Below are 27,083 nucleotides of genomic sequence, written 5' to 3' on the forward strand. Positions count from 1 at the left end.
TGGGAACCCACACCCCAACCCTCCCCCAGCCCAGCAGGGCAGTGGAGCGGGAGCCCTGCCCAATGGGGACAAGTGGGAATGGGGCCTCAGGGGGCATGAGTGAGGGGGTTGGGGGAGGACACAGGCCCGGAGAGGCGGACGGGGGAAGTGACCCTGGTGGAGGGTGTGGACGGCAGAGACCCCGCTCCGCCCCCCAGGAAGCCGAGCCATCCCAGCTGAGGATTTATTGGCGTAAATGCAACCATATAAAAACATAAGTTATGAAAAACACAGTCACGATGTGCCCCCCCCTCCCAGCCCAGGCCCCTAAAACCCCCTTCTGAGGGAGGGAAGGAGAGGAAGGGGGAGCCCCCAAACTGCCTAAGGATGCCGCAGCCCCTGGGCCCGTGCAGGGCCGGCCCGGCCGGGGTGGGAGAAGCCGGGCGCCGCCTCAGCGCATCCGGTAGTCAGTGGAGCAGGACAGCTCGCACAGCTGGCCCTTGAAGTCCAGGTCGATGGTGAAGTCCAGGTCGCGCTGTGGGGAGAGGGCAGACGTGAGGGGCGCGCGCCACAGGGCAGGCAGAGACCCGAACCGTCGGGAGTCGGGAGGCAGCAGCGGGGCGCGCGCTCCCAGGAGACCCCGCGGGGTCTTGTTTTGGTCCAAGGCCAGGCTGGAGACTCCCCGGGGCCGGTCCCACCCTCAAACCCACCTGGAGTCCGGCCGAACCGGGCTGCTCTGTCTCCCACATCCCGAGATCTTTCCCTATCCCAAGCCATTGGCCTCATTGCTTTTGAAGAAAGCAAACCCCTCTCCAGCCAAACTCAGGGGTCCCAACCCCGCCTTCCGCACTTCCTCTACTCCCAAGCTTCCGGGAAGCCAACACTTCCATGCTCCCCACCCCCCCAGGACTCCCTGGAAAGGCTCGGGGCAAAGTCACCTATAACCATGATGGCGCCTGCCCTCAGTCCTCGCTGCACCTCATCCCAGGTGCCTGGGCTCCTCTCCCATCTCTGGGCATCTCCCTGTCTCTTTAGCTCACCGGGTGTGTGTGTGTGTGTGTGTGTGTGTGTCTGTGTCTCTCTCTCTCTCGGTCTCTCTCAAGCTCGGTACCACAGACATTTGGGGCCAGAGTGGAGGATGTTCCGGTGTCCTGGTCACCGCGGGATGCACAGCGGCATCCCTGCCACTCCCGGGAGCCACCAGTAGCACCCCTTCTCCAGTTTTGAGAGCCCCAAATGTCTCCAGAGAGACAAATGCCCTCTGGGGGGCAGCAAAGCTGCCTCTGCTGGAAGACCTCCAGCTTCCCTTGGAAAGCTGGCGTGACCTTGGGGCCTCCTCCGTCTGTGCTCCCCGATCAGGATCCAGCCCGGGCGCACAGATCCACGCGTTTAGCCCAGGCCCCCGCCCTGGACTCCAGGCTCCAGAGCCTTCGACCTCCCATGTACTCGGGGTTTCTCTGGGGGTCTCCGACTCAACATAGCTGAGAGGGCTGGGCTGCCGGGGCCCCAGAACAGGCGGAGATGCCCCTCCTGGGCCCACCCCCGAACCCCCGCAGCGCCTCACATTATTCTTGGCATTGGGCCGCATGCCAATGGTGCCAAAGATCTCCTCGCCCGTCTTCACGGTCAGGTAGTCCTCCATGTAGAACACGGTCTGCTTCCAGTGCGTGTACGGGGACTCGGGGCCTGGGGGGTGCGGTCGGGTCAGCCAGGAACCCCCCCCCCCCCCAATCCCCCGGCCTTGGCCGGGCCCTTCCCTCTGGCCGGCCCCTTGATGACCTTTACTGAGCGGTGACAGGGGTCACCATCCCCGAATCCCTTCACTCCCATCAAGTCCTGGAGAGGGACCAGGACAGGCTCAGGTGAGCTGGCAGAGCCGCGGTCACAACACGGGCTCCCTCTGCCGGCTGCTGTGGCACAGCCCCCACCCCGGCCCCGCCCCTCGCTCACTGGTGGAGAAGCCTGTCCTCTTGTGGCAGCGAGTGAACTCGATGTTGAAGTAGGCCACCAGCGCGTGCACGTAGTCATTCCGCTTCACTTGCAGGCAGAAGGGGGAGGTGAAGGTCAGGTCTTCCACCTTGACGGTGTAGATGTCCACCTCCTGCGGGACAGGCTCCGTGAGCCCCACCCCCGGCACCCCGCCCAGCGTTCGCTCGGCCGAAGACCCTGGGGGTGCCACGCGGCAGTCCCCAGTCCCCTCCCTCCCCCACCGGAAGCCCAAACCGGACAGTCCTACTTCCTAGAGCAACTGCTCGTGCTTGGAGTGTCCCCCGTTACCCCTTCACCGGCGTCCCCCCGCCACGCTCGTGATGGCAGCCAGTGATGTGAAAACACTGGCCATGAGATCACGTCAACCCCCGGCTCAAAACCCTAGGACGGTTCCCCGGCACTCTTTCTGGCAGGGTGTCCGGCCGCCCATCCAGCTCCTGTCTCCACTCGCTCCAGACTTCCTCTTCCTCCACGTGGCTCTCGGCCCACCTCTCGTGGCCAAGCACAATTCTAGAATCCACCCCTCTGTCCGAACCACGAGCGGGCTTAGCTCACAGAGCTTTTTGATGGTCAAGGTGGCTTCTCTGGGCCTCCGGCGCCACCTCTGGCTGACAGGTCAGACTCCAAGACAAACACCTGGACCTGAGGTCTTGCTCAGGCCCAAGTGGCGGCCCCTCCTGGTCTCCAACCTCGGGGACAACCTGGCCACACACTCTCCCCACCTCACCTTTATGAGGCAGGCGTTGGTGACCAACTGCTTGGGGTCCACCACGTCCACCAGGGGCTCCTTGATGGCCACGTCTTTGATGCAAGACATGTCAAAGCCATATACGTTCTCCCACCCTGGGGAGGCAAGCAGGGAGGAGGGTGAGCCCGGCAGGGGGCGCTCAGGGCAAGCCAGTCCCGCCCCACGGGCGTCCGAGGGACCCAAACTCACAGTGGATCTTGTAGTCTTTGTACTGCCGGTCTTCGATGGCCGTCACATACAGCGTGGCCCGGTCTGGGAAGATGAGGCCATCGGGTGCCTGCCGAGGGGGAGGGGGAGGGTGTGAAGGATGGGGGGAGACTCGGGACACCGGCCCCAAACCTGGACAACTTGCATCTCTCTATCCATCCACACACTCTATCTCCGTCCTGCCCACCTGGACTCCTACAAGCGGCCTCTTCACTGGTTCCTGGCTTCTGTCCTCACGCCCTCATCTAGGAGCACCTAAGTCAGACCTGTCCTTCATAGTTTCTGAAGGATCTGCAGGACCCTCCCTGGCTCCTCTGAGAGGAGAAACCAAAGTCTCATGGGAGTGCTCAGGCCCCCTGCACGTTCTGTTTCTTCAGTCCACTCCCTGTCCCTCAACACACAGTAAAAACTCTCCTGCCCCAGGACCTTTGCACTATTTCCTGGGCCCAGGTGCTCTTCCCCCCAGGATGTCATGCAGCCTTCCCCTTGACCAGGTCTCAGTCACCTCCCCCTGGGAGGCCTGCTCTGATCTGAGCACCCGGAAGCAAGGCCCTCCAGCCTCTCCTATCCCTCTGCCCTGCCATGTTCTTCTTCCCAGCACCAACCACCTCCTGACACTCCTCGTCAATGTCTAGCTCCTGGTGCCTGTAACATCCCATTTTGGCTCCTGGCCCTCCGACATCGGAGTGGTCAATCCCCTGTACAAAGTCCCCTGTGTGGGAACTATCTGCCATGGCTTTTGTCTTCTGCCCAGACCCCGACTGACAGGTATTCAACACGTGGCCGAAGGAGCCTGGCCCCAGCGCACAGCCCCCACCCCGCCAAGGGCCTCACCAGCCACTTGTCTCGGGCATAGAGAACGGTGTTGAGCATTGACTCGTAGAAAAGGCAGTAGCCCATCCACTCGCTGATAATGATGTCCACCTTCTCCACCGGAAGCTCCACCTCCTCCACCTTCCCCTTGATGATGGTCACCACTGCAGGGGCAGACAGAGGCACGTGCACCCAGCCCTGAGGAGACCCGTCTGCTTGCCTCTGGCAGGGGAGGGAGTCGGCAGGTGCGGGGGGGGGGGGGGGGGGGCAGGGCCTAGGGATCCCACTGAGCAGCCCGTTTTATCCAGGAAAGGCTGGGGGCCGCATTTGGGCATCTTCAAAGAACTCGACCAGCTGAAGCCACGCTCTGTGAACTCAGGGTTTTTTATTTCTTGTTTTTTAAGTAATCCCTATGCCCAACGTGAGGCTTGAACTCACAACCCTGAGATGGGAGAGTTGCACGCTCCACTGACTGAGCCAGCCGGGCGCCCCTCTGTTAACTCCATTTTAAAATTCATCCATCACTCTGGATATTTTTAAGGCAGAAGCAGAAATTTTGTATGGGTTAGGCATTAGGTGATATTAAGACTTTGTCGTTAACAATATGGTCATATTTTTTGAATGGCTTCATCTATTAGAGACACACACAGCAGGATTTACAGGAGAAATGATATAATGGTTGAAATTTGCTTCAAATGGAGACATTTAAAGCTGACTGATAGATACCTGGGGGCTCATTATATTAGTCTCTCTCTCTTAATTTATATATACTAGTCTCTTAAAAAAAAAAATCACTTCAGGGGCATCTGGGTGGCTTAGTCAGTTAAACATCTGACTCTTGATTTCAGCTCAGGTCATGATCTCCTGCTTTGTAAGATCAAGCCCTGTGTCAGACTCTGTGCCGACAGTACAGAGCCTGATTGGGATTCTCTCTCCCTCTCCCCGGCTCGTGCACACACTCTCTTTCAAAACAAATTAACTTAAAAAAAGATAACAATCACTTCAGTTTCTAGGATGCTAGGAGCCTCCACAGCCCGAAAACCCACCATCTTCTCATATCCTCTGCCCCTCGAGCCTTGCAGGTGGGAACTTAAAAGCCATTCGGTGGGGTGCCAGGGTGTTTCAGCTAAGCACCTGACTTTGGCTCAGGTGATGACCTCACAGTTTGTGAGTTCAAGCCCCACGCTGGCCTCTGTGCTGACAGCTCGGAGCCTGGAGCCTGTTTTGGATTCTGTATCTCGTTATATAAAATAACTATATATAGTTATTTTAAATAAATAAATAAATAAACGTTAGAAAAAAAAAAAAAAAAGCAATGCGGCAGCATCTACACAACTTGTATTTTTGACCCGAGCATCCTACTTTTATAAAACTGACCTCACGGACACGCTAGTTCATATGTGAGATGACGTTATGTGCGAAGGGACGAACATCTCAGAAGCTGCTTACGTGTCCGCCCCCAGAGCCTGAATAAGAAAGCTGAACGAGGGGGCGCCTGGGTGGCGCAGTCGGTTAAGCGTCCGACTTCAGCCAGGTCACGATCTCGCGGTCCAGGAGTTCGAGCCCCGCGTCAGGCTCTGGGCTGATGGCTCGGAGCCTGGAGCCTGTTTCCGATTCTGTGTCTCCCTCTCTTTCTGTACCCTCCCCCGTTCATGCTCTGTCTCTCTCTGTCCCAAAAATAAATAAACGTTGAAAAAAACATTTTAAAAAAAATAAAAAAAAAAAAGAAAGCTGAGGTGGGAGCGCCTGGGTGGCTCAGCCGGTTAAGTGTCCAACTTTGGCTCAGGTCATGATCTCACAGTCCATGGGTTCGAGCCCCACATCGGGCTCTGTGCTGACAGCTCGGAGCCTGACGCCTGCTTCCGATTCTGTGTCTCCCTCTCTTTCTGTCCCCTCCCCTGCTTGTGCTCTGTCTCTTTCCATCTCTCACAAATGAGTAAACGTTAAAAAAAAAATTAAAAAAAACAAAAAAGAAAGCAGAGGTGTGTGCATCCAATGGGGATTGTCGAACCCCACTGCCAAGGGCCCCGGGGAAGTGGGAAATCACTCATTCCATCCCCACAAACCCATTCTCTTCCTGGGCTCACCATGGTCTAGCTTGTTGGCTTTGACGATCTTCACCGCATAATCAGAGATACTGGAACACTCGATCTGGGGGCCCAGAAAGAAGGGAGGGTGAGACTCCCCCACTCCGACCCTCAGCCCCCCGTTCCCCTCCATCCCATCCCTGAGCCCTAAGGGGCCCCTCCCCGTCCCCAGGCCCAGGCCCACCCGCCTGCCCAGGACACTCACCCCGATGACCTTGCGGGCTCCGGCCTTGGCAGCGAACATACAGAGGATCCCTGTGCCCGATCCCACGTCCAGCACCACCTTGTCCTTGAAGAGGTGCCGGTTGTGAAACATGGAGTTTCGGTACGTGAGGGTGCGTACCTCATCTTTCAGCATCTCCTGGGGGGCACGAGACACAAACACGCCATGAGGGTGCCCGCGTCCCCAGCTGGAAAACGGGGCAGCCTGGCCCCTGACACACTGGTGGTCTGGAGAGCTAGAGCTCAGCCCTCCCACTTCTTAGTCCCCTTGGAAGAAGTCATTTCTCTTCCACATGCCTCCGTTTCCCTATTTGTAAATCAGATTGGATGGACTAAACTCCCTTGCACCTTGGCCCGATTCTATTGTTGCCTCCTAAGCCCTAGTGATCTCTGGCTTTTACCCACTCAGTGCCACCAAACTGTTCACTTAAAAAAAAAAAACAAAAACCAGTGTAGTTTGTTATGTATATTTTACTACAGTTAAAAAAAAAAAAAAGAGTCCTTTGCAAAAAAAAAAGAAAAAGCAGAGGTCCTCAGAATCCCACCCCAGGCGCTTTCTGGGATACCAGCTTCCAGAAGGTGCAAAAGGGTCCAGAAGCCCTGGGCATCCGGGCGGGAGAGGCTGGGGGGGCAGTCCCACCACCGGACACTAGAGGGCGGCAGACACCAGCTGACCCTGACCTCTGGCTGAAGTCGCAGGCAGGGAAGCAGGCAGGCAGGCAGGCGCCCCAACCCCAGCCTCCCAAGAGCTAAGGGCTGAGCTCCGTCTCCAAGGCAACGGCTGGGAGAGGCGACCCCGGGGTGTGTGCCTCCTACCCAGAGGGGCGGCCAGGCCCGCTGCCAGGGGAGGCAGTGCGCATGCGTGGGACATTAAGTTCCAGCCCTCCGGAAGATGCACATTAACCCCCTCAAGATGCGGCAGCTTTTGGAGCTGCTCACACTCACCTCGTGAATGCCGAAGTGAGCATAGGAATCAAAGTAGTAATCTTTGGACGTCATGTCCTCAGCGTTGGGCTTCTCGCTGCTTTCTGCTTGGCCACAGGAGACCTGGGAGGGGTGGACGGGAGCATGGGTCAAATCTGGGGGCTCTCCAAGCCCTCTCAAACATTCAGGTCCCTACTTCTCCCTCCCGAATCATACCATGGCAACCCTACAGCCCCCGCCTGCCATCTTGCCTCCCCCAGAACCCCCAAAACCTAACAACCCCACTTTCCTCTTCCAGGACCCCCCCAGAGCACCATCCAGGGGAATACCCCAATACCTCAGCCACGCCTACCATCTCTCCAGTTTCTCTGCCCCCGTCTCTAGCTCAGCCCACAGCTGGGGAGGGGAGGGGAAGGCAGAACTGAGGCAGACACGGGAAGGGCAAAGGGGGGCTGGAAATGGAGTTAAGGAAGTAGCCACAGTTTTTGGGGAGGCCAGATGGGAGCCACAAACCTGCAGGGGGTTTGTGCTAACGGTTTGGGGGCACAGGGTGAGCTGGTTTGAAGCAAGAGGAATCATGGTTAGCCGGCTAGAAAGGGCCTGATGTGTGGCAAGATATATTTATGTGGGGAAGGGTCTCACAAAAGGATATTTACTTCTTCAAGAGGCGGCTGGAGGCTCATCCCATTAGCCAAGGTGGCTACAAAATTCTAGGAGAGAGTAACAGGGAGAAAGGATTAGCTACTGGGAGTGGCTAGGGGAGGGCCAGGCCAGGGGACCCCCAGCTCACAGGGGAGGGGGTGTCTCCTGCAATTTGCCTATTCCTTGGCGGGGAGTGGTGGCAGAGGGAGCAAGTAAAGAGGCAGGGCTGCTTTTAAAAGGGAGGAGGGGAGTGGGGGGAGAAGAGATGGGGTTCTGTCCCAGCTATGGCTGGAGAGATGGTGGCCCGCCCCCAAGTTGTCCCTCTCTGGCCAGGCACCTGACCATCCACACCTCCCCCATCCAGGCCAGAGGAACTGGCACCCGCCAGGCACACAGGCACTGCCAGCTGTCGCTCCCCCTCATCATCTAATCCCCCCAGATTATGTGACACTTCCTGACACGCACCCCCATCCTGGGGTGCCATGAGTAGCTGGCGGGGGGGGCTGGCAGGGTGTACCCACTGGGCATCTGCCACCGCTGCAAACAAGTCTCTTGTCTGAGAGGGTTCCAGAAAGGAGGTGTGGCACACAGGCAGGGCTGGCACCCTGGCCACTAGCTCCTGCCTTGGGCTCAGGGAGCCCCCAAACAAAACCAGCTGGAGCCAGTCTCCTAGCTAATTACCCTCTTCCCATGAAGGCAGAGTCTGGGGAAGGAGGCCAGACTCTGGAACCCCTAACCGGTCAACCCCCATCCCAGGACCCAGGCCCTAAACGCCCCCCCCCCCCCATCCCACCACAGCCGCCTATCCGCCCCGTGTGGGGCCAAGTCCTGAGACAACTTCTAAGGAAAGTACTTCCTCCACCCACACAGACCCTGGTTCAGGAGCCAGCCAAGGAGGATAGAGGGGTCACTGGAGTGACCCCTGGGAGCTGCCTGCCCCCAATGCTACAAGGGAAGAGGAGGGAGTTCAGAGGCCCCATCAGATTACATCTCTTCCAGATGTGATCATCCTCTGGGCCCCAAGAAGCATGAAGTCACAGACGTGACCCACACAGCTCCAAGCTCCACCCCCACCCCACCCCCAGCCAGTGAGGACACCTACCTATACAGGGTGACGGGTAAGGGGATTTCCCACTGGGACCCATTTCTGAACACCACTAATACCACGACCAGGCAAGTCCCAAGAGAGCCTGAAACAGCACCGAAGCCAACCCCACATGGCTGCACGAAAACTAAACCTTTCAGGAAACCATTTCAAGCCTCCAGGCTCAGGACCCTCAAACAGGGCTTCAGGAAGGGGGGAGGGGACCATACCCCACCTTCGCGTATGCGCCGGGGAGAGAAAGATCTCCAATAGGAGGTAATTTATATTCCACCACATCCTTTTCATAGCAGAGACTCTCCCTCCCCTCGCCCGGGGAGGTGGGCTTTGGGGCACGCCCCATGAAAAAGATGTCCCTCCCACACACCCAGACATGGCCGCAAGGGGGTGCACGACGCCTTATCGGGAAGGATCTCCTTCAACTAGAGGCCCCCCCACCACCCAGAGGGAGGTCACAGGGGCATGCCCCATCCCCCCAGCTCCCAAAGTCCCGGGCAGGGGAGAATCCACGGACAGGAAACCGGGGGCCCGGTGGGAACCAATTCTTCCTCTTCCTCCAATCCCAACCCATGACTGCACGAAACCTGGACCGAAGCCTAAGCAGATGCCCCGGTATCAGGAACGGCGTTGTAGAGAGTCGAGCTACACTGCTCCCCTCGAGAGACCCTTTACTTGTCCGAGGAACCGAAGTAAGCCCACCCCGAGGGGTACAGAGCGATCCCGGGGGAGAGGGCTGGGGGCCTCGGAGGGAGGGTCGGAGCCTCCTCTCCGCCCCCCCGGGGCGCCCCTCCCCCGGTCGGGGGCGGGGCCTTTGTCCCGCACGTGGAGCCCGCCGGGCCACCGGGCACGGCACACCCCCTCCCCACCCACCGTGGCGCGGCCACGTGGGGGCCTGGCCGGAAGCGCCCCCAGCCCTCCTCCACGTGGGAGGGGGCACGACACCCTCGGCTCGAACGGGTGCCGCAGGCCCCCGAAAGCCAGGAAACCCGCATCCCAAACTGTATCCTGGGATCTGGAGCATGCGCTTTCCCCTCCGTACGTCCGAGACCCTTCAGCCCCAATCCGCCCATTCGGAGCCCCTTCCCCACGACGAAGGCACAAAACATCGACCCCAAAACCGCCTCCTACCCCCGGCGGCGCTCCGGGCGCTCACCTCCATGATGCAGTTCGCGGCCTCGGCTGCCGCCATCTTCACCCGCACCTACTCCTCCTCCTGCCGCCGAGACCCCCCCCTTTCTCCGCACTCCCCCGGGACCGCCTTATACCGGAGGGTCCACGGCCCGCCCACCACGACCCCGCCAGGAGATCTCATTGGCAATGGAGGCGGCCCGTCTGAGAATATCGCTTAGCGACTGGGCAAAGAAGACGCCCATCAAAGTTGACGGGCCCGCCCAGTCTGGTGTGCGGAGCCCCGCCCCCTTAAGTCGACGGGATGGGAAAGACGGTCCGTCTATCGCAAGAACTGCGACTATGATTGGGCAAAGTCTACCAGAAGTTCCCTCCCCTGCTCCGCCAAGCACCGCCTCAAAATTTCCCGGTGGGCCCCGCGCTAAGCAGACATCTTGAAAGAGAGCTGTCCATCACCTAAACAACCCGCCTCTTAATAGCTGCTATTGGTTTATCCGGAATGTGACGTCATGAATACTTTGGACAAGCCCTGTCAAGCTGCTGGTCTCAAGGAGAATGCGGCGATTGGCCCACGAGGAGGGAGGGAGGGCGGTCTTTAGGCTCCAGCTATTGGCTCAAAGGAACTGTCACTCCTCCTCCCTTGGAGGAGGCTTCTCCAAGGAGCCTTGGGTGGCTTCTCCCAGCCCTATGGGAGTTCAGAAGAAACAAGGGAGTTTATGCCCACTTACCTGAGGGACAGTGAGAGGCTCAAAGAAAAGGAGGGCTTGTCTGGGTCCGAAACAAGTCAGCTATAGGACTCAGGCCTCACGACATATAGCCACCTAGTCCTCTACCTGACTGTCCCGAGTTTTCTAAATACAACCCTGCTCAAGCCGCTTGGCCTTTGCCGGGTCCCCGCCCCCGCTGGAATACTCACCTCCCTTTGCCTGTCAACTCTTGTACATCCTTCTGGGCACACCTGAGATGCCACCTCTTCCGGGAAGCTTTTCTCCTCTTGCAGAAAAAATTACTACAGACCTTCCTGACTTATGATGGGGTTACGTCCCTGCCCCCAATACACTGATAGTAAGTTTAAAATAACGGAACTTGAAAATGCATTTAATCCACCTAACCAGCCGAAAATCATAGCTCAGCAATGTTTGGAATACTTACATTAGCCTACACTTGGGCGACATCATCCAACACAGAGAGTATTTTATACTTAAATGTTGAATATCTCCTATAATTAATTCATCGAATGCTGTTAGCATGGTTGTATGGGTGCAGAATGGTTGTATGTGCATTGGTTGTTCACCCTCGTGATTGCTTGGCTGTGAGCTGTGGCCTAACATGAGAGATCAGGAGCCCAGGGAAAGATCCAAATTCAAACTCAGAGTATAGTTTCTAACGCAGAGTGTACCCCTTTCACACCAAAAATTTCAAGTTGAACCATCATGAGTGGAGGACATCTGCAGTTGAATGAAGGTGAATGCAACCCGAGGAATGTATCCATCACCCCACAAATTTCCTTCATGAGTCTTTTGTAGTCAGTACCTCTCCCACCCACCCCCACCCAGAAGCGATCACTTTCTGTTTTCTGTGGCTCCCAGGTAGCTTTTTCTTTTCTAAAATTTCAAATGAATGGAATTATACAGTATGTTTTTCTTTTGTGTTAGTCCTCTTTCACTCAACATAATGCTTTTGAGAGTCATCCCAAGTCGTTGCATGTAACGTTTCTGCAAACTTTTTTATTGCTGAGGAGAATTCCATCGTAGGGATGTATCACAGTTTATCCATTTCCCTGTTGATGGACATGGTATACTTTGGGGGGCTATGAAGATAAAGTGGCTATCCCTGTTCATGCAGGAGTCTTTCTGTGGACTCATTGTCTTTTATTTCTCTTGGGTAAACCTAGGAGCAGATGGCCAAGCTGTATGCTAGGCGTATGTTTCACTATAAGACATTCCCAAAAAGTTTTCCAGTGTCTTCTACTACTTTGCATTCCCATCAGTGATGCATGAAGAACCCCTGTTGCTCCACATCCTCACCAGCACTTTTGAAGATCAGTGTTTAAGGGTGTCTGGGTGGCTGAGTCAGTTAAGCCTCCGACTTCCTCTCGGGTCATGATCTCACAGTTGGTGAGTTCGAGCCCCACATCGGGCTCTGTGCTGACAGCTCAGATTCTAGAGCCTGCTTCAGATTCTGTGTCTCCCTCTCTCCGCCCCTCCCCTACCCATGCTCTGTCTCTCACTCTCGCTCTCAAAAATAAATAAACATTTAAAAAAAATGGTATTTAATTGTAACCATTCTGGTGGAAATGAAGAGGTGTGTCATTTTGGTTGTCCTTGGCATTGTCCTGACCATGAATGTTGAACGTTTTCTCATGTGCTATTGGCCATCGGTAGAATTCCTTTTTTGTTTGTTTGTTTCTTCATTTATCTATTTTTGAGAGAGAGCACGAGTGCTACTCTTGGGGTCATTTTAAACAACAAAATCACCATAAAAAGTACAAATATGCAGGGGCGCCTGGGTGGCTCAGTTGGTTAAGTGTCCGACTTCAGCTCAGGTCGTGATCTCGCGGTATGTGAATTCAAGCCCCGCGTTGGGCTCTTGTGTTGACAGCTCGGAGCCTGGAGCCTGCTCCGGATTCTGTGTCTCCCTCCCTCTCTCTCTGCTTCTCCCCTGTTCGCACTCTGCCTCTCTGTCTCTCTCTCTCAAAAATAAATAAACATTTTTGTAAAAAAAAAAAAAAAAAGTACAAATATGCAAAAAAATGTAGCACTAAACAGATTGAGGAAAGGATACTCATTTGCAGCATGACAGCTGAAACAAGAGGGCAGAGTGCCATCTGGCTCAACCTTAGCCAAAAAGGTGCACAGTGGGTGTCAAATCTTTTGCTGCCCTGGACGTATGCATGCCTACCAACAACCACCGTGTTAATTTGGGGATTACAAATGAATTTTAGCGAGTAGGCAAAATTCACAAATCTGCCGTCTGTGAATGATGAGATTCAACTGTAATTGGCTTCCTGTGTCACCTTGTACAGACCGTTTTGTATATTTGCAAAGAGAATTTTTTGAAGGGGGCTATAGCCCTAAAAAGGTGACAACCCCCTGGTCTATAGGTAGATGAGTAACTGGCCAAAAAGACTCAGAAGGAGGGGCACCTGGGTGGCTCAGTCAGTTGAGCATCCGACTTCTAATTTCAGCTCAGGTCATGATCCCAGGGTTGTGGGATCGAGCCCCACCTCGGGCTCTGAGCTGAGCATGGGGCCTGCTTAAGATCCACTCTCTCTTGGCGCGCCTGGGTGACACAGTTGGTTCAGCGTCCGACTTTGGCTCAGGTCATGAGCCCCCACGTCAGGCTCTGTGCTGACAGCTCAGAGCCTGGAGCCTGCTTCAGATTCTGTGTCTCCCTCTCTCTCCACTCTGCCCCTCCCCTACTCGTGCTCTCTCTCTCCTTAAAAAAAAAAAAAAAAAAAAAAAAAATTCTCTCTCTCTCTCCCCGGCTCACACACGCTACCTCTAAAAATAAAATAAATCTTCAAAAAAAAGGGTGGTGTTCCGGGTGCCCCGTGTAGGAAGATCATAGCTTTCGTTTGGAAATAGCTGGAAAGACTTCATGGCCATCAACACAGGAGTAACTGGAATGCATAAATCATGCAACAGGAAAACAAAATGTAATTAGCTGGAATCATATCTGTAGATATCCTCAAGTCTGCAAGTATGATCAGGTGACACACACTTGTAGATGCTCCAAAGAAATATTTCTAAAAAGAATGAATTGGCTCTTTCCTCAAGTTATAAGCCAGACAGAGAGAGAGAGAGAGATCTGAGCCAAATCTCCTACTTATTTATTTTTTGAAAGTTTATTTATTTATTTTGAGAGAAGAGAGAGACACACACAGCGCGAGTGGGGAAGGGGCAGGGAGAGAGGGAGAGAGAGAGAATCCCAACCAGGCTCTGCACTGTCAGCACAGAGCCCGATGAGGGGCTCAAAGTCACAAACCACAAGATCTCATATGACCTGAGCCCACATCGAGATGCTCAACCGCCTGAGCCACCCGGGCGCCCCCAAATCTCCTACTTACAACTCTAGTTCTCAAGATAAAGGACAAACCATTGAATACTTGAAAAAGTCTTTAATGTGAAAAAATTTAAAACAATTTCTTTTTGGCAGAAACAGGCAGGGCAACCCACCCCACAACCCTGAGTGGAACAGGAAGGTTTGGCAAAGCACAGGAAGAGCATAGAGACATGAGGTCTAATCTGGTAGCAGCTTCTGAGGAAGATCTCAGTCCAGGGGTAAGTTCAAGTCCACGGGTGAAATGGCCAGGATGCCCTCCTGGAGGGGAAAAGTGGAAGAACCCGTGAGCATTCACGCAAAGAGCCTGCCCTCCATTCACCATGGCATCTACGCCAGCCCAGCGGGAGCAGAGACAGGGAAGGCAAGGAACCAGACAGGGCGGGTGGACAGGGATCCAAAGAAAGGATCAGAGACCCCTGGGTGGATGGGGACAGAGTCCTAGAAAAAGGGAAGGAAAACAAAGCCCCAGGGTGGAGAGTAGACAGAGAGACAGGGAACAGAGACTCAGAGAAGGGGAACAGTCCTGGGGTTTTAACAATTAAGAGCCTTGGCTTTGTGTCAAAGTCCTAATTCCCATCCTCTGCATGAGGGACTTTCCCGGAGTCTCCATAAAAGCAGGAAAAAATCCAAATCCCATGAGGTGGTTGTGGGGATTACGTGGAATCATTCCACTAAAGTCCTTGGCGGTGCACGCGGCCAAAAAATAAAAACAATTTCGCATAACAAACAAGCTTCGGCACCGAGCTCCAGACACGGTATCCACTGTCCCCTCCACCCTCATCTCCTCCCTGAGCCAGCTCAGTCACCTACCTCCTCCGAACTCCCTAGAACTCCCTACTTCCGGCTCGCCCTCTACAGTATTCCCCCAGGCGGCCGCCAGAGGGCGCAGGTTAACACCTAAGTGAGCTAGCGTCCCTCTGCCCGGAGGGCTCTAGGGGGCCCCAAGCTCACAGATCCCCGCAGGATCTGGTCGCCCCTTCTGTTGTCATCCCTTCGCTCACCCTCCTGAAGCGCTACTGGCCTCCTCTCTCTACTGGCTCCTCAAACACATCTGGCCAGCTCCTGCCACTCTGTGAGGCAATGGTTACATTCTGAGAGCAGGGCACACATCGTTCTGTCACTGAATCCCCACAGCCAAGAGGTAGGTAAGTGAACGGTGCCCGTTGGGCAGGGGCCGGGGGGGGGGGGGGGACTGATGCTCAGGTAGCTGGGGACAGTTGCCAAGGTCACACTGCCAGCACACTGGAGCCCAATCCAGCTCTGAGCCTGACACTGGATTTAAAGCAGTGAGTAAGGTTGCTAAGATTCCCGGGTCTTGTGAAGCTGATACGTCAGGGGCAAGAGAAAACAACAAATAAAAGGAAATAATAAGTCAAACAAGTGACTTCTGCCATCTGGAAGCAGCTGTCCTATAGAAGGAGGTAAAGCAACAAAGAAGGAAAGGAAGTGGGTGGGAGGGTATGGAGGTGGCCTCAGCTTTAAATGAGGACCCAGGGAGGCCTCACTGCGGGTAACCCCCGAAGGGAGCAGAGGAAACCAGGCAGGGGGCTATCCAGGCAAGTGCATTCTGGCAGGCAGTGTCAGAGAAGCAGTCACCAGGTAATCAAGCAAATGCCTACAGGGTGCCAAAGATGATCCCATTTTAGTCTTGACGATAACCCTCTGGGACAGGTACTTCTACTCTCCCCGTTTGACAGATGAGGAAACCAAGGCCCAGGAAGGGGCCTTACTTGCTTCCCACTCATAACTGTTAACGTTTGCCAGCATGGTTTAAGCTAGGCATGGGGTCTGCACGGATCACCTACTACTGGTGTACAGAAGGCGCGCAATGGACACGGAACAGATGAATAGTAGGGCTCCGAGAACACGCGTGAGGTCTGAAAAGAAGGCGAAGAAGCCACCCCCCTACCACACAGACACAAGTTACAAGTGGGTAAAGGGAGGCCAAGAGAAGCTTTGGCAGCTCACCCAGCCCCCGTGGGCCTGGATCCAGGGCGCGAAGCTGTGCACGTGCTCCACGCTGAGTCCGGCCAGGGTGCCCCCCAGCCCGGCCACGCGGCGGCTCAGCTCCATGGCCAGGGCCAGGCGGGCCAGGGGCTCCGGGGAAGGCGGAGGGGGCCCAGGGCAGGGCAAGGAGGGGCGTGCGCGACCGGGCAGAGGGCTGCTCTCCCGGCAGGAGAACAGCTCCACTAGGCGGGCGAAGGAGCCCGCGGAGAGGCGGGCCAGCTTTCCGCGCAGGGCGGGGTCCAAGGCCAGCTGTGGGGTGGGGAAGAGAAGAGGCCGGGTCTGCCTCGGTTGTGCCCCCGTGGCCAGCCAATAGGAGGATAGGAGGCGTGGCTTCTTGAAACGAGTGCGTTTGCTACTGATAATGTGAGCCACGCCCCATCCATCACACCAGCCAATCATAAACGAGCCTCTGATCTCTGCCAAACCACTCCTAGGAAAGTGGACGAGAAGTTAAGGCAAGGCCTGGACAGCCAATGAGGGCCAAGTCCCTCTTAGCCGAGTTCTAGAATGTTAACCTTATAGCCACGCCCCCTTAGGGGTTCCCTGAGAGCACCTGAGGCCAGGCTAGTGCCTGCAACCTTGCCTTCCACCATACAATATTACAGGATTATACACTGCCCAAGTTCCTGAGCCAATCAAGGTCCGTGACAGTCATAAGCCAGACCTCCTCCGCAGTCATTTCCCTTCACATTCTAAGTCATGCCCCTCTATAGTTAACAAGGGCTTCAGATTTTTTAAGTTTTATTTTTAAGTAGTCTCTACACCCAAAATGGGGCTCAAACTCACAATCCCGAGATCAAGAGATGCATGCTCTTCCGACTGAGCCAGTCAGGCGCCCCCAGGGTTTCAGATTTCAGACAGCCCTCTCCAAACCAACCCACCACCATACAGTCCCTAACTCCTTAACTGGTCTCAGTCAGTTTCAGAGATCTAGTTTGGAATGGCCACACCTCTTCTCTCTAGGCCACGCCCCTCTGGCGATGAATGCAAACCAGTTTAAAACACTATCCTGACCCTAACTAACTGTGGCTCAACACGTAGTGGAGAAACTTAGCACGTCTGACTCCATATTGCTTCTATTTCCCTTACTGCTGTGACCTTTAATTTAGAAACTTCTGCTTAGCCCTGCACGTAGGCACGTTGCAGCTAAGATTTGCAAAGACCATATTTTACCCGAAATCTGCCTCACCATAGGAGATAAGGAAGGTACCTACAGGGGTCCCTGGGTAGCTCAGTCAGTTAAGCATCTGACTCTTGATTTTGGCTCAGGTCGTGATCTCACAGTTCATGGGTTCGAGCCCCGTGTGAGGAGCCTGTTGGGGATTCTCTCTCTCTCTCTCTCTCTCTCTCTCTCACATCCTCCCCCACTTGTGCTCTCTCTCTCTCTCTCAAAACAAATAAATTTTAAAAAATTTTTTAACATTTATTCAATTTTGAGAAAGAGAGACAGAGCATGAGTAGGGGAGGGGCAGAGAGAGAGGGGAACACAGAATCCGAAGCAGGCTCCAGGCTCTACGCTGTCAGCACACAGCCCGACGTGGGGCTCAAACTCACGAACTGTGAAATCATGACCTGATTTAACCAACTGACCCACCCAGGCGCCCTCAACTTTTTTTCAAAAGGAAGGTACCTACAGAAATGACCATGCTATGTATGAGATTTACAGGAATGACATGACCAGTTTCCTGTACACAAAGATCAACTGACCAAGGACAAAAAACAGTTACACAACCTCCCTCCGTTATCTACAGATGTCAGTCACCCTTTGACTCCCAACCCCCTCCTGCTTCCCCACCAATCCCAACATAAAAGAGGCCCAATCTCATGCTGAGGGAGATTGCTGTTTGGGTGGGTAGTCTGCCCGGTTTGCTCCTTTTCCAAATAAAGTCACTTTCCTTACCCCATATCTTGCCTCTCGACTTATTGGCCTGTGGTGCTGTGAGCAGAATGAGTGTGGACTTGATTGCAAACCCTACACTGAAGGCTAGTCCCACCCTCTCCTCACTTGACCGTCTAAAGAGAATACAGATCCAGCTTTGGATCCCAGGGCCCAACCATCCCGCGATTCCTATCTTAGCTAAGGGTGGAAGAGACCGCCCATCACCTTCTGGTTGATGACGTCTGCCTCTTCCTCCAGCAGGGCCACCAGCTTCCGCAGCAGGGCTTCCTTCTCTGTGGGTGGGGGACCCTGTAACTCTGGGGGGACAGAAGAGAATTCGGCTGGGAGCAGAACTCTGCCAACCCTTCCACCCTCCTCCTTCTCCAGGGCCCCTGTGTACCTCACCTGGGCTAGGTGGAGATCTCAGTTGCTCTTGGACCAGCTGTTCTAGCCGCTGGGCCACCAGAGCATAGAAATCCGGAGTAGCTGGGCCTGGGGTGAAAAGAGCCAATGATGGATCTCCGGGACATGGGGAAGTTATGGATTCTCTCCGTGTCCCCACCGCCTTGCCAGGTAGCAACGATCTCCATTTCACAATGGGGTAAACTGAGGCCCAGTGAGCACACTTGGCAAAAGACCTTTGTACTTTCCATTTTATGGTGTCCGCCCCCCCCCCCCCCCCCCCCGCCAACTGGACTGAGAATGTTAGAGCTGAACTAGACTTTGAAGATTATCCCAACCAAGGAAAGCAAACACAGGGTGCTCCAGCTATTATCACTCTATCCCTTGCTGGTTTCAAGTGTCATCAGCTGGTCACAGGACTCTTCTCCCCAGCTGCGAAATCCTTTTCAAGCTAGCTCTCCCAGTAGCCATTACTAGTCTATCCAGGCTCACATACGAGAGGAAAGAAACCTTCTGGTTACTCTTGGTCAAGTCCAATGACACCTCCCCCCACTCCCCGCATTCCTACTTTGCTAGTGGAGAAAAATAGGAGCAAGGAAGAAAAGGAATGTCTCAGAGACCTGTAACTAAATATCCAGGGAATTGTGTTTGAATGCCAGGTCTCCTGCCTCCCTACTGGGGATACTGGTGGGCTACAAAGTCCTAGGGAGAGGGAAGCATGCATGGAAGAAGAGAGATAACAGAGAGAAAGGGACCAAGAGTTCTCCTGAAGCCAACTCACAGAATGGACAGACAGCAATGTAACTGGGGGCAGGGGGAGCACAGAATGGGGAGGGTAGTCCCCACTCAGCTCCCCCTCTGAGCTGAATGATCTTGGACTAGCTCATCCTTTCCATCTGTAAGAATCAAAGCTCCTGGCCCTGCCAGTTCATGGGTGATCTAGGGAAAAGCTCTTACCAGGCTCTGAAACATAGCATGGGCGGAGGGGCAGGGAGCAAGGCCGAGGGGACTCAGGAGGAACTGCTCCTCGCCCCAGGGGGCAGGGAAGACATCTTCGAAGACGGCTCAGGAAATCTGTTGGCTCCTCCTGGGCAGGACTCCTGGGGAAGGGGACCTCAGAGAGTGACCCCGGAGGCTCCTTGCAAGCAGTCCCTTTTTCCTCCCACTGAAGGCCTCTCACTGCAACCCCAGGGACAAGGAATAGAGCCAGATATAAAGAGAGGGGAGTGCAGGCAGGCTGAGACCAGGCGCAAGAGTCAGAGGGGGGGCCCCGCCCCAAATGCAGGCCCCTGAGGGAGGAGGGCAGCTCCTCTTACCTGGGTGGGGTTGGAATGGGGGACCCGGCGGCCTCACCTCGCCTAAAGAAGGCCGCTAGGACTCTCAGCGTGTCCTCCCGGAGCCCCAGCTCTTCCGAGCCTGCCATGGGGGCACCTGTGAAAGAGGGAACTGGGGGATGGACTCCAGGGTTGCACTGCATTGGAGGATTGGGGCCCAAATGCCTAATCCCTGAATAAGGAGAGGATCAGGACTCGTGAGTCCCCAAGGGAGGAAGGGGACGAGAGTCCGAATTTCCAAGTCCTTTAGGGGAATTAGGGCCTGGGGACCCAGATTCTTGAGTCCTCGGAGAGAGAAGAGGGATGAGGAGGAAGACTCCTTGATGCTTGGAGAGGAAGAGGCTGGGGACCCGGATTCGTGGGTCTAGGGGAGGAAGGCACTGGGAGCTGGACTCTTGAGTTTTCGGAGAAGGGGGATGGGGAATCTGGATTCTTCAGTCTGAGAGAGACGAGAACTTGGGGCTCCGACTTCTGGGTTCTGAAGGCAGATACCAAGCTTCTCAAGCCTTTAGAGAATCGGGAACTACGAATCCCAGCAGGCTTCATGGCAAACCTTCCCCTCGTTCCGCGCTAGCTCGCCGCGCAGCCGGCCTGGGAAGTGTAGTTCCACTATCTGACTGAGGCTGGCATCTTGGGGACTCGGGACGCGTGGATGTCGGGGAAGCGGGACCGAGGTGCCCGCTCCTAGATCCCGGCCTCTCCCCTCCTCACCCCAGCCCCCGCGAACGGCCGGCTTACCTGGTGCCGGGAGCCACCTCCCCCTCCTCCTTCAGTGGACTTGGGTAAACTTTTAGAAGTTCAACTTTCCCGCGCCTGCGCAGTGGGTCGGGTTGGTGCCGGCCCTGTCGCCCAAGGGGCGGTGCGCGGGATGCCCACCTAATTTGCATGTGACGTTCCCAGCATTCCCTTGGCCGGAAGACCTTAAAAGGTATGGTTGGGCAGGGGTGGGGGGGACGTCCGGGCTCTTGGTGCCGCCTCTGGCTCAGGAGTCTGTCAACCATCTGAACGTAAAGTTTTTATTTCGTGAAATCGATAGAAAAAGAAAGGGCCACTGCTCTGAAGCTCAGCTGACGAGAAGGAGGGTGTGCAGCTGCAAGTTCGAGAGCTATCGGACCCCAAAAGCAGGGGTGGGTCCTAGCACTCTGCGCGCCGAGACCCTCTGCGTAGGTAGCAGGGCGGGGAGGGGGGGGGGCGGGTAGCTGGGGAATTGGTGACGTCCGGAGTGAGAAACGGGTGAAAGGATGGGTCTACCCTGATAGCACAGAGGGGCACTGTGTACTCCAGGGAAAGTGAAGCAAAGAGGAGAAAAAGTGAAGCAACCCGGTGCTGGAGGTCGGCTGTAAAAACAAAACAAAACAAAACAAACAAACAAAAGAAAAGAAAAAAGTAGCGGGGCGCGAGGAGGTTGCGGAGATCGGAGGCGTCTGCACTAGGGGATGAAAGGAAGAGTGGACCCAGAAAATGGAAGGCAGTCCACTCTATGAAGTGTGTGTGTGTGTGTGTGTGTGTGTGTGTGTTGGGGGGGTGCCCTAGAGGAGGGAGGCTGTTTGGGGGGGGGGGATGTGGATGGAGGGTCTACGATGGAAATGGGGGAGGGGCTCTTCTGTGGGGGAATTGTAGGAGGGGTCAACAACAGGGATAAATACGGGAGGTAGAGATCTACAAGTGAATAGCGTCTGCACTGAAATAACTAGGGGAGGCTCTACCTTGGAAGTGGAGGTGACTGCGTTGGGTGATGTGGGGGAGGGGAGAGGAGAAAAGGGTTCATAACGGAAGAGGGAAGGTTCTACGCTGGCGGAATTGAGGAGGTAGAGGGCCCGGACAGAAGCAGCTAGAGAAAGGAGGTGGGGGGGGGGTGTCTCGAATTGGGGAGCCTCTCCGGAGGATGAAAAAGAAGGGCTCTTATGTTGTACCCAGGAAAATATACGTGAGGGACCCTGCACCGCGGTCCCGTGAGAGAGAGAGGTCTGGGTGTGGCACCCTCAGGCCACATGGGCCCCCAGCCCACGAACTGCTCTCTAAGCGCAGGCCGAACCATGGGTACCCAAAAGCCGCGGATCCTGCCCTGGCTGAAGTTGCAGCTGGACTTGGGGCGGCTGGAGGGGGTGGCCTGGCTGGACGAGAGTCGCACGCGCTTCCGCATCCCGTGGAAGCACGGCTTGCGCCAGGATGCCCAGCAGGAGGACTTCGGCATCTTCCAGGTGAGTGAGCTTCCCGGACGCCTGAAACCCTGAGCTGCCAGCCAGGCGGGATGGACTCCCAGGGGGTGGAGCCGGGAAAGCGGGGTTAGCACGCCTGTGATCGGCCCGAGCTGACGCTGGCAGTTGGAGGTGGGTGGAGTTTGGACAGGACCCGGCCGGGTTATCGGTGCCGGGGTTATCGGTGTCGACCGCAGGCAATGTTGGAGCGGCCAGTTTCCGGGAAAAGAACCGGAAAAGCGGGGTAATTTCTCGAAGGAAATGCATCCTGGGGGATTCAGAGCTCGCAGAGGGCGGGGGGCTTGGTCATAGAATTCTGGGGGCGGGGCTTGGAACCTTAGAGGCGAGACTTGGCCCCCAAGCTGAGGTGATGCCCCACCAAGTTAGAATATACCAGTGGTGCGGTACCCCGGGTTAGAGTGTGAGGGGGCGGGGTTATTACAGGGTATCCTGGGGCAGGTTGGTGGCAGAGTTAGACACCCAGTAGGACCTGGAAGTTTGGCTTAGAAAGCAAAGGTTTTCAAGGCGCCTGAGTGGCTCAGTGGGTTGAGCATCAGACTTCAGCTCAGGTCATGATCTCGAGGTTGGGGAGTTGGAGCCTCACATTGGGCTTAGTGCTGTCAGCACAGAGCCTGCTCTCCCCTGCCGGGTTTACACTGTCTCTCAAAAAACAAAACAAAAAAGTAAAACATTAAAAATTAAAAAAAAAAAGAAAGCAAAGGTTTTCAAGAAGTGAAGATAGGGGACCTTGGGGTGCAGACAATCCAAGGGAATCCTGGAACCTTGCCAGGTTAGAGCGTGCCAGGTTAGAACGTTGGGGCAGGGGGTCTTAGTCACCCTCACTATCCTGGTCAACTGGATCCCCAGGCCTGGGCCGAGGCCAGCGGCGCCTACACTCCTGGAAAGGATAAACCTGATCTGCCCACCTGGAAGAGGAATTTCCGATCGGCCCTGAACCGGAAGGAGGTGTTGCGTTTAGCCGAGGACCGGAGCAAGGACCCCCACGACCCCCACAAGGTCTATGAGTTTGTGAACTCAGGTGTGCCAGAAATGGGGCTTCACGTGGAGGGGTGGGATTTTGAGTGTCCCCGACACCCTTCTCCACTTACCACCTTCCTTGACAGGAGCTGGGGACTTTCCTGAGTTGGACACCTCTCCAGATACCAATAGCAGATGCAGTCCCTCTGACACCCAGGTCAGAACGCATCCCGACCCTCCTGCCCTCCTGTCTCTGGCCCGTCTTTCTCTCTGTCCCCATGGCCTTGTTCAGGCTTCCTTTTCTCCCCCTGGACCTTCGCCTCCGTCTTCCTCCTGAGCCTCCCTTCTCTCCCCTGCGGTCCATCCCCAAACTGAGCTAAAGCTGACCCTGTCCCTCCCCTGCTCATAGCCCTGCCATGGTTTCCTGGCATCCTCAGGAGAAAATTCCGTTTTCACCAGGCATTTAAGGCCCTAATATACCTTCCCAGTTTCATAGCTTCCCTTGCTATTTAGGGTACCCTCAGCCTCCTGGGAACCCAGAACCACCCTCCCCTTGGTCTTGCTGATGTCTGCGTTGGGGCAGGTCCCCCTCTGAAGTCGTGTCCAGCCTTCTCTGCCCAGGTCTTGCTGGCACAGGGCCAGATCCTGGGGCCAGATTTAGCCACTCCCCTTGGGCCGGCAGTAGACCCAGCATATAGCAGAGCATGTATTTTGCCATTCTGTGCCCACGGTGGTCTCCCACCCCCACCCGCAACTGGAAGCCCCTTGAGGGCAAAGCTCAGCTGTGACTCCTCTCTGGGTCCCTACACTGCTGGGCACAAAGGCCTGGTCTATATGGCGTCTCCAGAAAAGGCTGTGGAAATGCCTGGGTCCTTTTCTTTTTTTCCTTCTCTCCAGGAAGACATACTGGAGGAGTTACTGAGTGACATGGCCTTGGCCCCATTCCCAGGTGGGGGGCCCTCGAGCCTGCCTATGGTCCCTGAGGAGACCCCTCCATTCTTGCTGAGCCCCAGCGTAGACATCCCTGCCCCCTGCCCAAACCTGCAGCCCCCGGAAAACCCACTGAGGCGGCTGTTGGTGCCTGAGGAAGGTGAGTGCCGACTGTAGGGTGGGAGGGGGCTGGGGCGATGGACCCCCTTATGCTCACTCAATCCCCCTCCCCCTTCATGTCGCTGCTGCCGCTGCTCAGAGTGGGAGTTCGAGCTGACTGCCTTCTACCGGGGCCGCCAAGTCTTCCAGCAGACTGCCCTCTGCCCGGGGGGCCTGCGGCTGGTGGCGTCAGATGCAGACCAGACGCTGCCTGGACAGCCAATAATCCTGCCAGACCCCGGGGTGTCGCTGACGGACAGGGGCGTGATGGGCTACGTGAGGCGGGTGCTGAGCTGCCTCGGTGGGGGGCTAGCTCTGTGGAGGGCGGGACAGCGGCTCTGCGCCCGGAGGCTGGGGCACTGTCACACGTACTGGGCCTTGGGCGAGGAGCTCCTCCCTGACAGTGGCCATGGGCCCAGCGGCGAGGTCCCCAAGGATGAGGAAGGAGACGTGTTCGACCTGAAGCCCTTCGTGGCAGGTGAGTGAGGCAGGGCCTTAGCTCTGCTGTGGAAAGAGCGTACCCCAATGGTTTAGAACTCTGAGGTCCGGAATAGAATTCAGAGGACTGAACTTCGGCCTGGGGCAAAAAGACTGGATTGCTCTGAGTCTGTCGGAGAAGGGTCTCCTCTGCCTGGAGCCGGTAGGCGGCCGGGGGCGCGGTGTGCGGAAGTGCTCAAGGAATTACCTGCCACAGTCATCACGATCACCAGTTATTACCACTTACCAGGATAGGGGGCCAGAGAGATGCAGGAGAGAGAGGTCCTTCAGAGCTTTGCTGTCCGATAGATAATGTCTGCAGTGCTGGAAACGCTGTGTGTGTGCGCTGTCGGGCGTGGTACCCGCTAGCCGTGTGTGGCTACTAAGTACTTAGAGGAGGCCAATGCAACGGAGGAAGGGACTTTTAAATGTTGACTTTAATTAGTCACAACTTAAATGTGAATGGCCACAGGGGCTACTGGCTCCTATCAGGAGAGGGTGGCCTTGGGGGGTTGAAGAGCAGTTAAAACTGCCAACTACCTGGGCCTCCAGAATCCTGGAACGTCCCTGCGGGAGCGCGCTCCTGTCCCAAGGTGGGGGTGGTGGTGGTGCACATCTTCCAGCCCCACCCCATGGGAGGAGGAATGTTTAAGATTGTGCCACCACTGTGGGGACTTGGCCCAGATCAGCGGCCATCTGGTCATGGTGGTGTAGGGATGTTGGGCTTCAGGTCAGGGATGAAGGTGAGGCTGTTTGTTACTCAGGTCTGGGGGGCAGGGAGGGGGAAGGGGAGGGTGTTCTTCCCATGCCTCACTAAGCTCTCGGGCCTCCAGAACTGATTGCCTTCATTGAAGGAAGCGGACACTCACCACGCTACACCCTCTGGTTCTGCGTTGGGGAGCCATGGCCCCAGGACCAGCCGTGGATCAAGAAGCTCGTGATGGTCAAGGTGCTGCGGGCCTGGGCTCCTGGAGCTAAAGTGGGGGGGATCTTAACAAAGGGCAGAGGAGCTACAAGTCCCAGAAGCCCCTCTGAAAAACTACAACTTCCAAGAGTCTCTGCAACCACCAGATTCTCATCCAGAGGAGCTTCTGGGTGTCCCTCTCTTCTCCTCACCCCTACAACCTGTTTGGAACTCTCAAAACCATGTGGAAGTCGGTGGACTACGAGTCCTCACAGTCTCTGTGAGGAACCACAGCTCCTAGGAGTCCTTCTGACCACAAGCTGCTCAGCCCTAGCTTCTGGGAACCCCTCCAGCACCTCAGCCCTAGGAAACTTCTTGGACCTCTGGTGGTTGTGGTTATAGGGAAAACTACAACTTCCGGCAGCCCTGGGCCAAATAGTTCACCCGGAATTACAGTGTAGGGGCTGCTGGGAGTTGTAGTCCACTCAACCCTACCCCTGCCCGTGAACCAGGTGGAGTGTTTTCCCTGACGGGTTTCCCCCCCACTTCCTGCAGGTTGTTCCCACTTGTCTCAGGGCCCTGCTGGACATGGCACGGTCAGGGGGCGCCTCCTCACTGGAGACCACCGTGGACCTGCACATCTCCAACAGCTACCCACTCTCCCTCACCTCGGACCAGTACAAGGCCTACCTCCAGGACCTGGTCGAAGACATGGATTTCTAGGTCACTGGGGAGATCTGACCCCTCACGCCTCATGGATGATGGCCTCTTGTGCCCTCACCTTGGCCAATAAACTGTTTCTTACCACTGTCACCACTTGTGTGTCTGGTATTCAGGGTCTCCGGGCTAGCCCTGACGCAGGCCAGGCATTATTCCTTCTTAGGGCATCAGCTGACCCCTCTGTGCAACCCACAACCCAGATGCTCACTGCCCAAGGACCAGACACTGCGGGGGCAGCTGATACTGGTCACCTCCTTTCCCCTTCCCAGGGACCTGGTGAGGAGGTGTGACAGTCACCTCCGTTTTATAGACCAAGACACTGAGGCTTGGAGAAGAGCAAAAGTCAGACAGTAGGAAACACAGGACGGGTTAGAAACCAGGCCGGATTCCAGGGTTGCTGCTCTGCGAGGGAGGCCCCAGGGCAGAATCTAGAACCTCTGTCTCGTTTATAAACAGTTCAGGCCCCTGTCCAGTAAGCAGAGAGCCTTGTCCTGTTGGCTGGGGGCACCTCGGGTCCCCTCCCAGCTCCTGCCAGGTGACCTCTGGCCCTGGACTCCCTGCTGCGTGGGGCTGGAGCAGGCAGTCGTAAAGGAGCTCCGTGCCCCAGCCCTGAAGCCCGCCCACTCCGGTGACCCAGGCCTACTACCTCTCCTCACCACGTCTGGGTTCTGGGTAATGTGGACTGACGAAGGCCAGTGTGGCCCGGACTCACTGTGTGGCCCTTGCCGCTCTGTGCCTCAGTTTCCCTCTACCTCAGGAGAATGGGTAATATCACCCCAGCCTCGAAGGACTGGTAAAAAGGGAATCCAACTAAATGGGGGACAAAAGTCCTGTTGCCGAGGCAATTCCAGGGCAGACAAATAGCACCCAGGTGCCCTTAGCCTGGAAGACACTGAGCAGGTGGGACCTGGGACCCCAACCTCCCACCCGCCACCATTTTCTGTCAACAGCAACCACTTGTTATGTAGCTGATACGGCGGTTCTAAGTACGTCACTTGCCTGGGTCTTCGTCCTTGTAACACCCACTTCAAGGATCAGGAAACTGAGGCCCAGAGAGGGAAAAGCACTTCCCCCGAGTCACACCCTGCTAACCACCCTCAGACCTGGGTCAGACCTGGGCAAGTCTCTTCCCAACCCTTTCCCAAACTGGTCTCTGAAAAGAAAGGGCTGAAATCATGGGGCTCGGGGC

The 27,083-nt window shown here is 55.9% G+C and overlaps 3 protein-coding genes across 14 annotated transcripts; 1 reads left to right on the top strand and 2 right to left on the bottom strand.

The window, feature by feature from the left end:
• Nucleotides 1-209: 209 nt before the first annotated feature.
• PRMT1 (protein arginine methyltransferase 1) lies at nucleotides 210-10,027 on the bottom strand. Of its 4 annotated transcripts, XM_043598520.1 has the most exons (11): nucleotides 9,867-9,948; nucleotides 7,626-7,679; nucleotides 6,991-7,092; nucleotides 6,029-6,184; nucleotides 5,824-5,887; nucleotides 3,758-3,900; nucleotides 2,906-2,993; nucleotides 2,696-2,811; nucleotides 1,930-2,080; nucleotides 1,544-1,665; nucleotides 210-514 (listed from the first exon to the last, which is right to left on the bottom strand). In XM_043598520.1, exons 1-11 carry the CDS (start codon nucleotides 9,900-9,902, stop codon nucleotides 431-433), a joined length of 1,116 nt encoding a protein of 371 aa, XP_043454455.1. In that variant the 5' UTR covers nucleotides 9,903-9,948; the 3' UTR covers nucleotides 210-430. The 4 variants fall into 4 exon arrangements, with proteins under 4 accessions (XP_043454455.1, XP_043454456.1, XP_043454458.1 ...); XM_043598521.1 differs by lacking the exon at nucleotides 7,626-7,679 and having other exon boundaries at nucleotides 9,867-10,027; XM_043598523.1 differs by lacking the exons at nucleotides 7,626-7,679; nucleotides 9,867-9,948 and adding an exon at nucleotides 7,322-7,399.
• Nucleotides 10,028-13,946: 3,919 nt separating this feature from the next.
• Nucleotides 13,947-20,388, bottom strand: BCL2L12 (BCL2 like 12). Of its 4 annotated transcripts, XM_043598539.1 has the most exons (7): nucleotides 20,267-20,388; nucleotides 19,511-19,625; nucleotides 19,152-19,294; nucleotides 18,198-18,284; nucleotides 18,018-18,109; nucleotides 15,875-16,162; nucleotides 13,947-14,164 (listed from the first exon to the last, which is right to left on the bottom strand). In XM_043598539.1, the coding sequence occupies exons 2-7, from the start codon at nucleotides 19,615-19,617 to the stop codon at nucleotides 14,114-14,116; spliced, it is 768 nt and encodes a 255-aa protein (XP_043454474.1). In that variant the 5' UTR covers nucleotides 19,618-19,625; nucleotides 20,267-20,388; the 3' UTR covers nucleotides 13,947-14,113. The 4 variants fall into 4 exon arrangements, with proteins under 4 accessions (XP_043454474.1, XP_043454476.1, XP_043454473.1 ...); XM_043598541.1 differs by lacking the exon at nucleotides 15,875-16,162 and having other exon boundaries at nucleotides 20,267-20,386; XM_043598538.1 differs by having other exon boundaries at nucleotides 18,018-18,284; nucleotides 20,267-20,383.
• A 75-nt stretch (nucleotides 20,389-20,463) lies between these two features.
• Nucleotides 20,464-25,987, top strand: IRF3 (interferon regulatory factor 3). Of its 6 annotated transcripts, none has more exons than XM_043598533.1 (8): nucleotides 20,464-20,655; nucleotides 21,557-21,729; nucleotides 22,594-22,765; nucleotides 22,851-22,921; nucleotides 23,602-23,794; nucleotides 23,894-24,271; nucleotides 25,104-25,219; nucleotides 25,730-25,987. In XM_043598533.1, exons 2-8 carry the CDS (start codon nucleotides 21,565-21,567, stop codon nucleotides 25,895-25,897), a joined length of 1,263 nt encoding a protein of 420 aa, XP_043454468.1. In that variant the 5' UTR covers nucleotides 20,464-20,655; nucleotides 21,557-21,564; the 3' UTR covers nucleotides 25,898-25,987. The 6 variants fall into 6 exon arrangements, with proteins under 6 accessions (XP_043454468.1, XP_043454467.1, XP_043454469.1 ...); XM_043598532.1 differs by having other exon boundaries at nucleotides 20,472-20,691; XM_043598534.1 differs by having other exon boundaries at nucleotides 20,472-20,535.
• The last annotated feature ends 1,096 nt before the right edge of the window (nucleotides 25,988-27,083 follow it).

The sequence above is a fragment of the Prionailurus bengalensis genome, chromosome E2 (assembly GCF_016509475.1).
Source record: "Prionailurus bengalensis isolate Pbe53 chromosome E2, Fcat_Pben_1.1_paternal_pri, whole genome shotgun sequence".
In the NCBI taxonomy this organism is placed as follows: domain Eukaryota; kingdom Metazoa; phylum Chordata; class Mammalia; order Carnivora; family Felidae; genus Prionailurus; species Prionailurus bengalensis.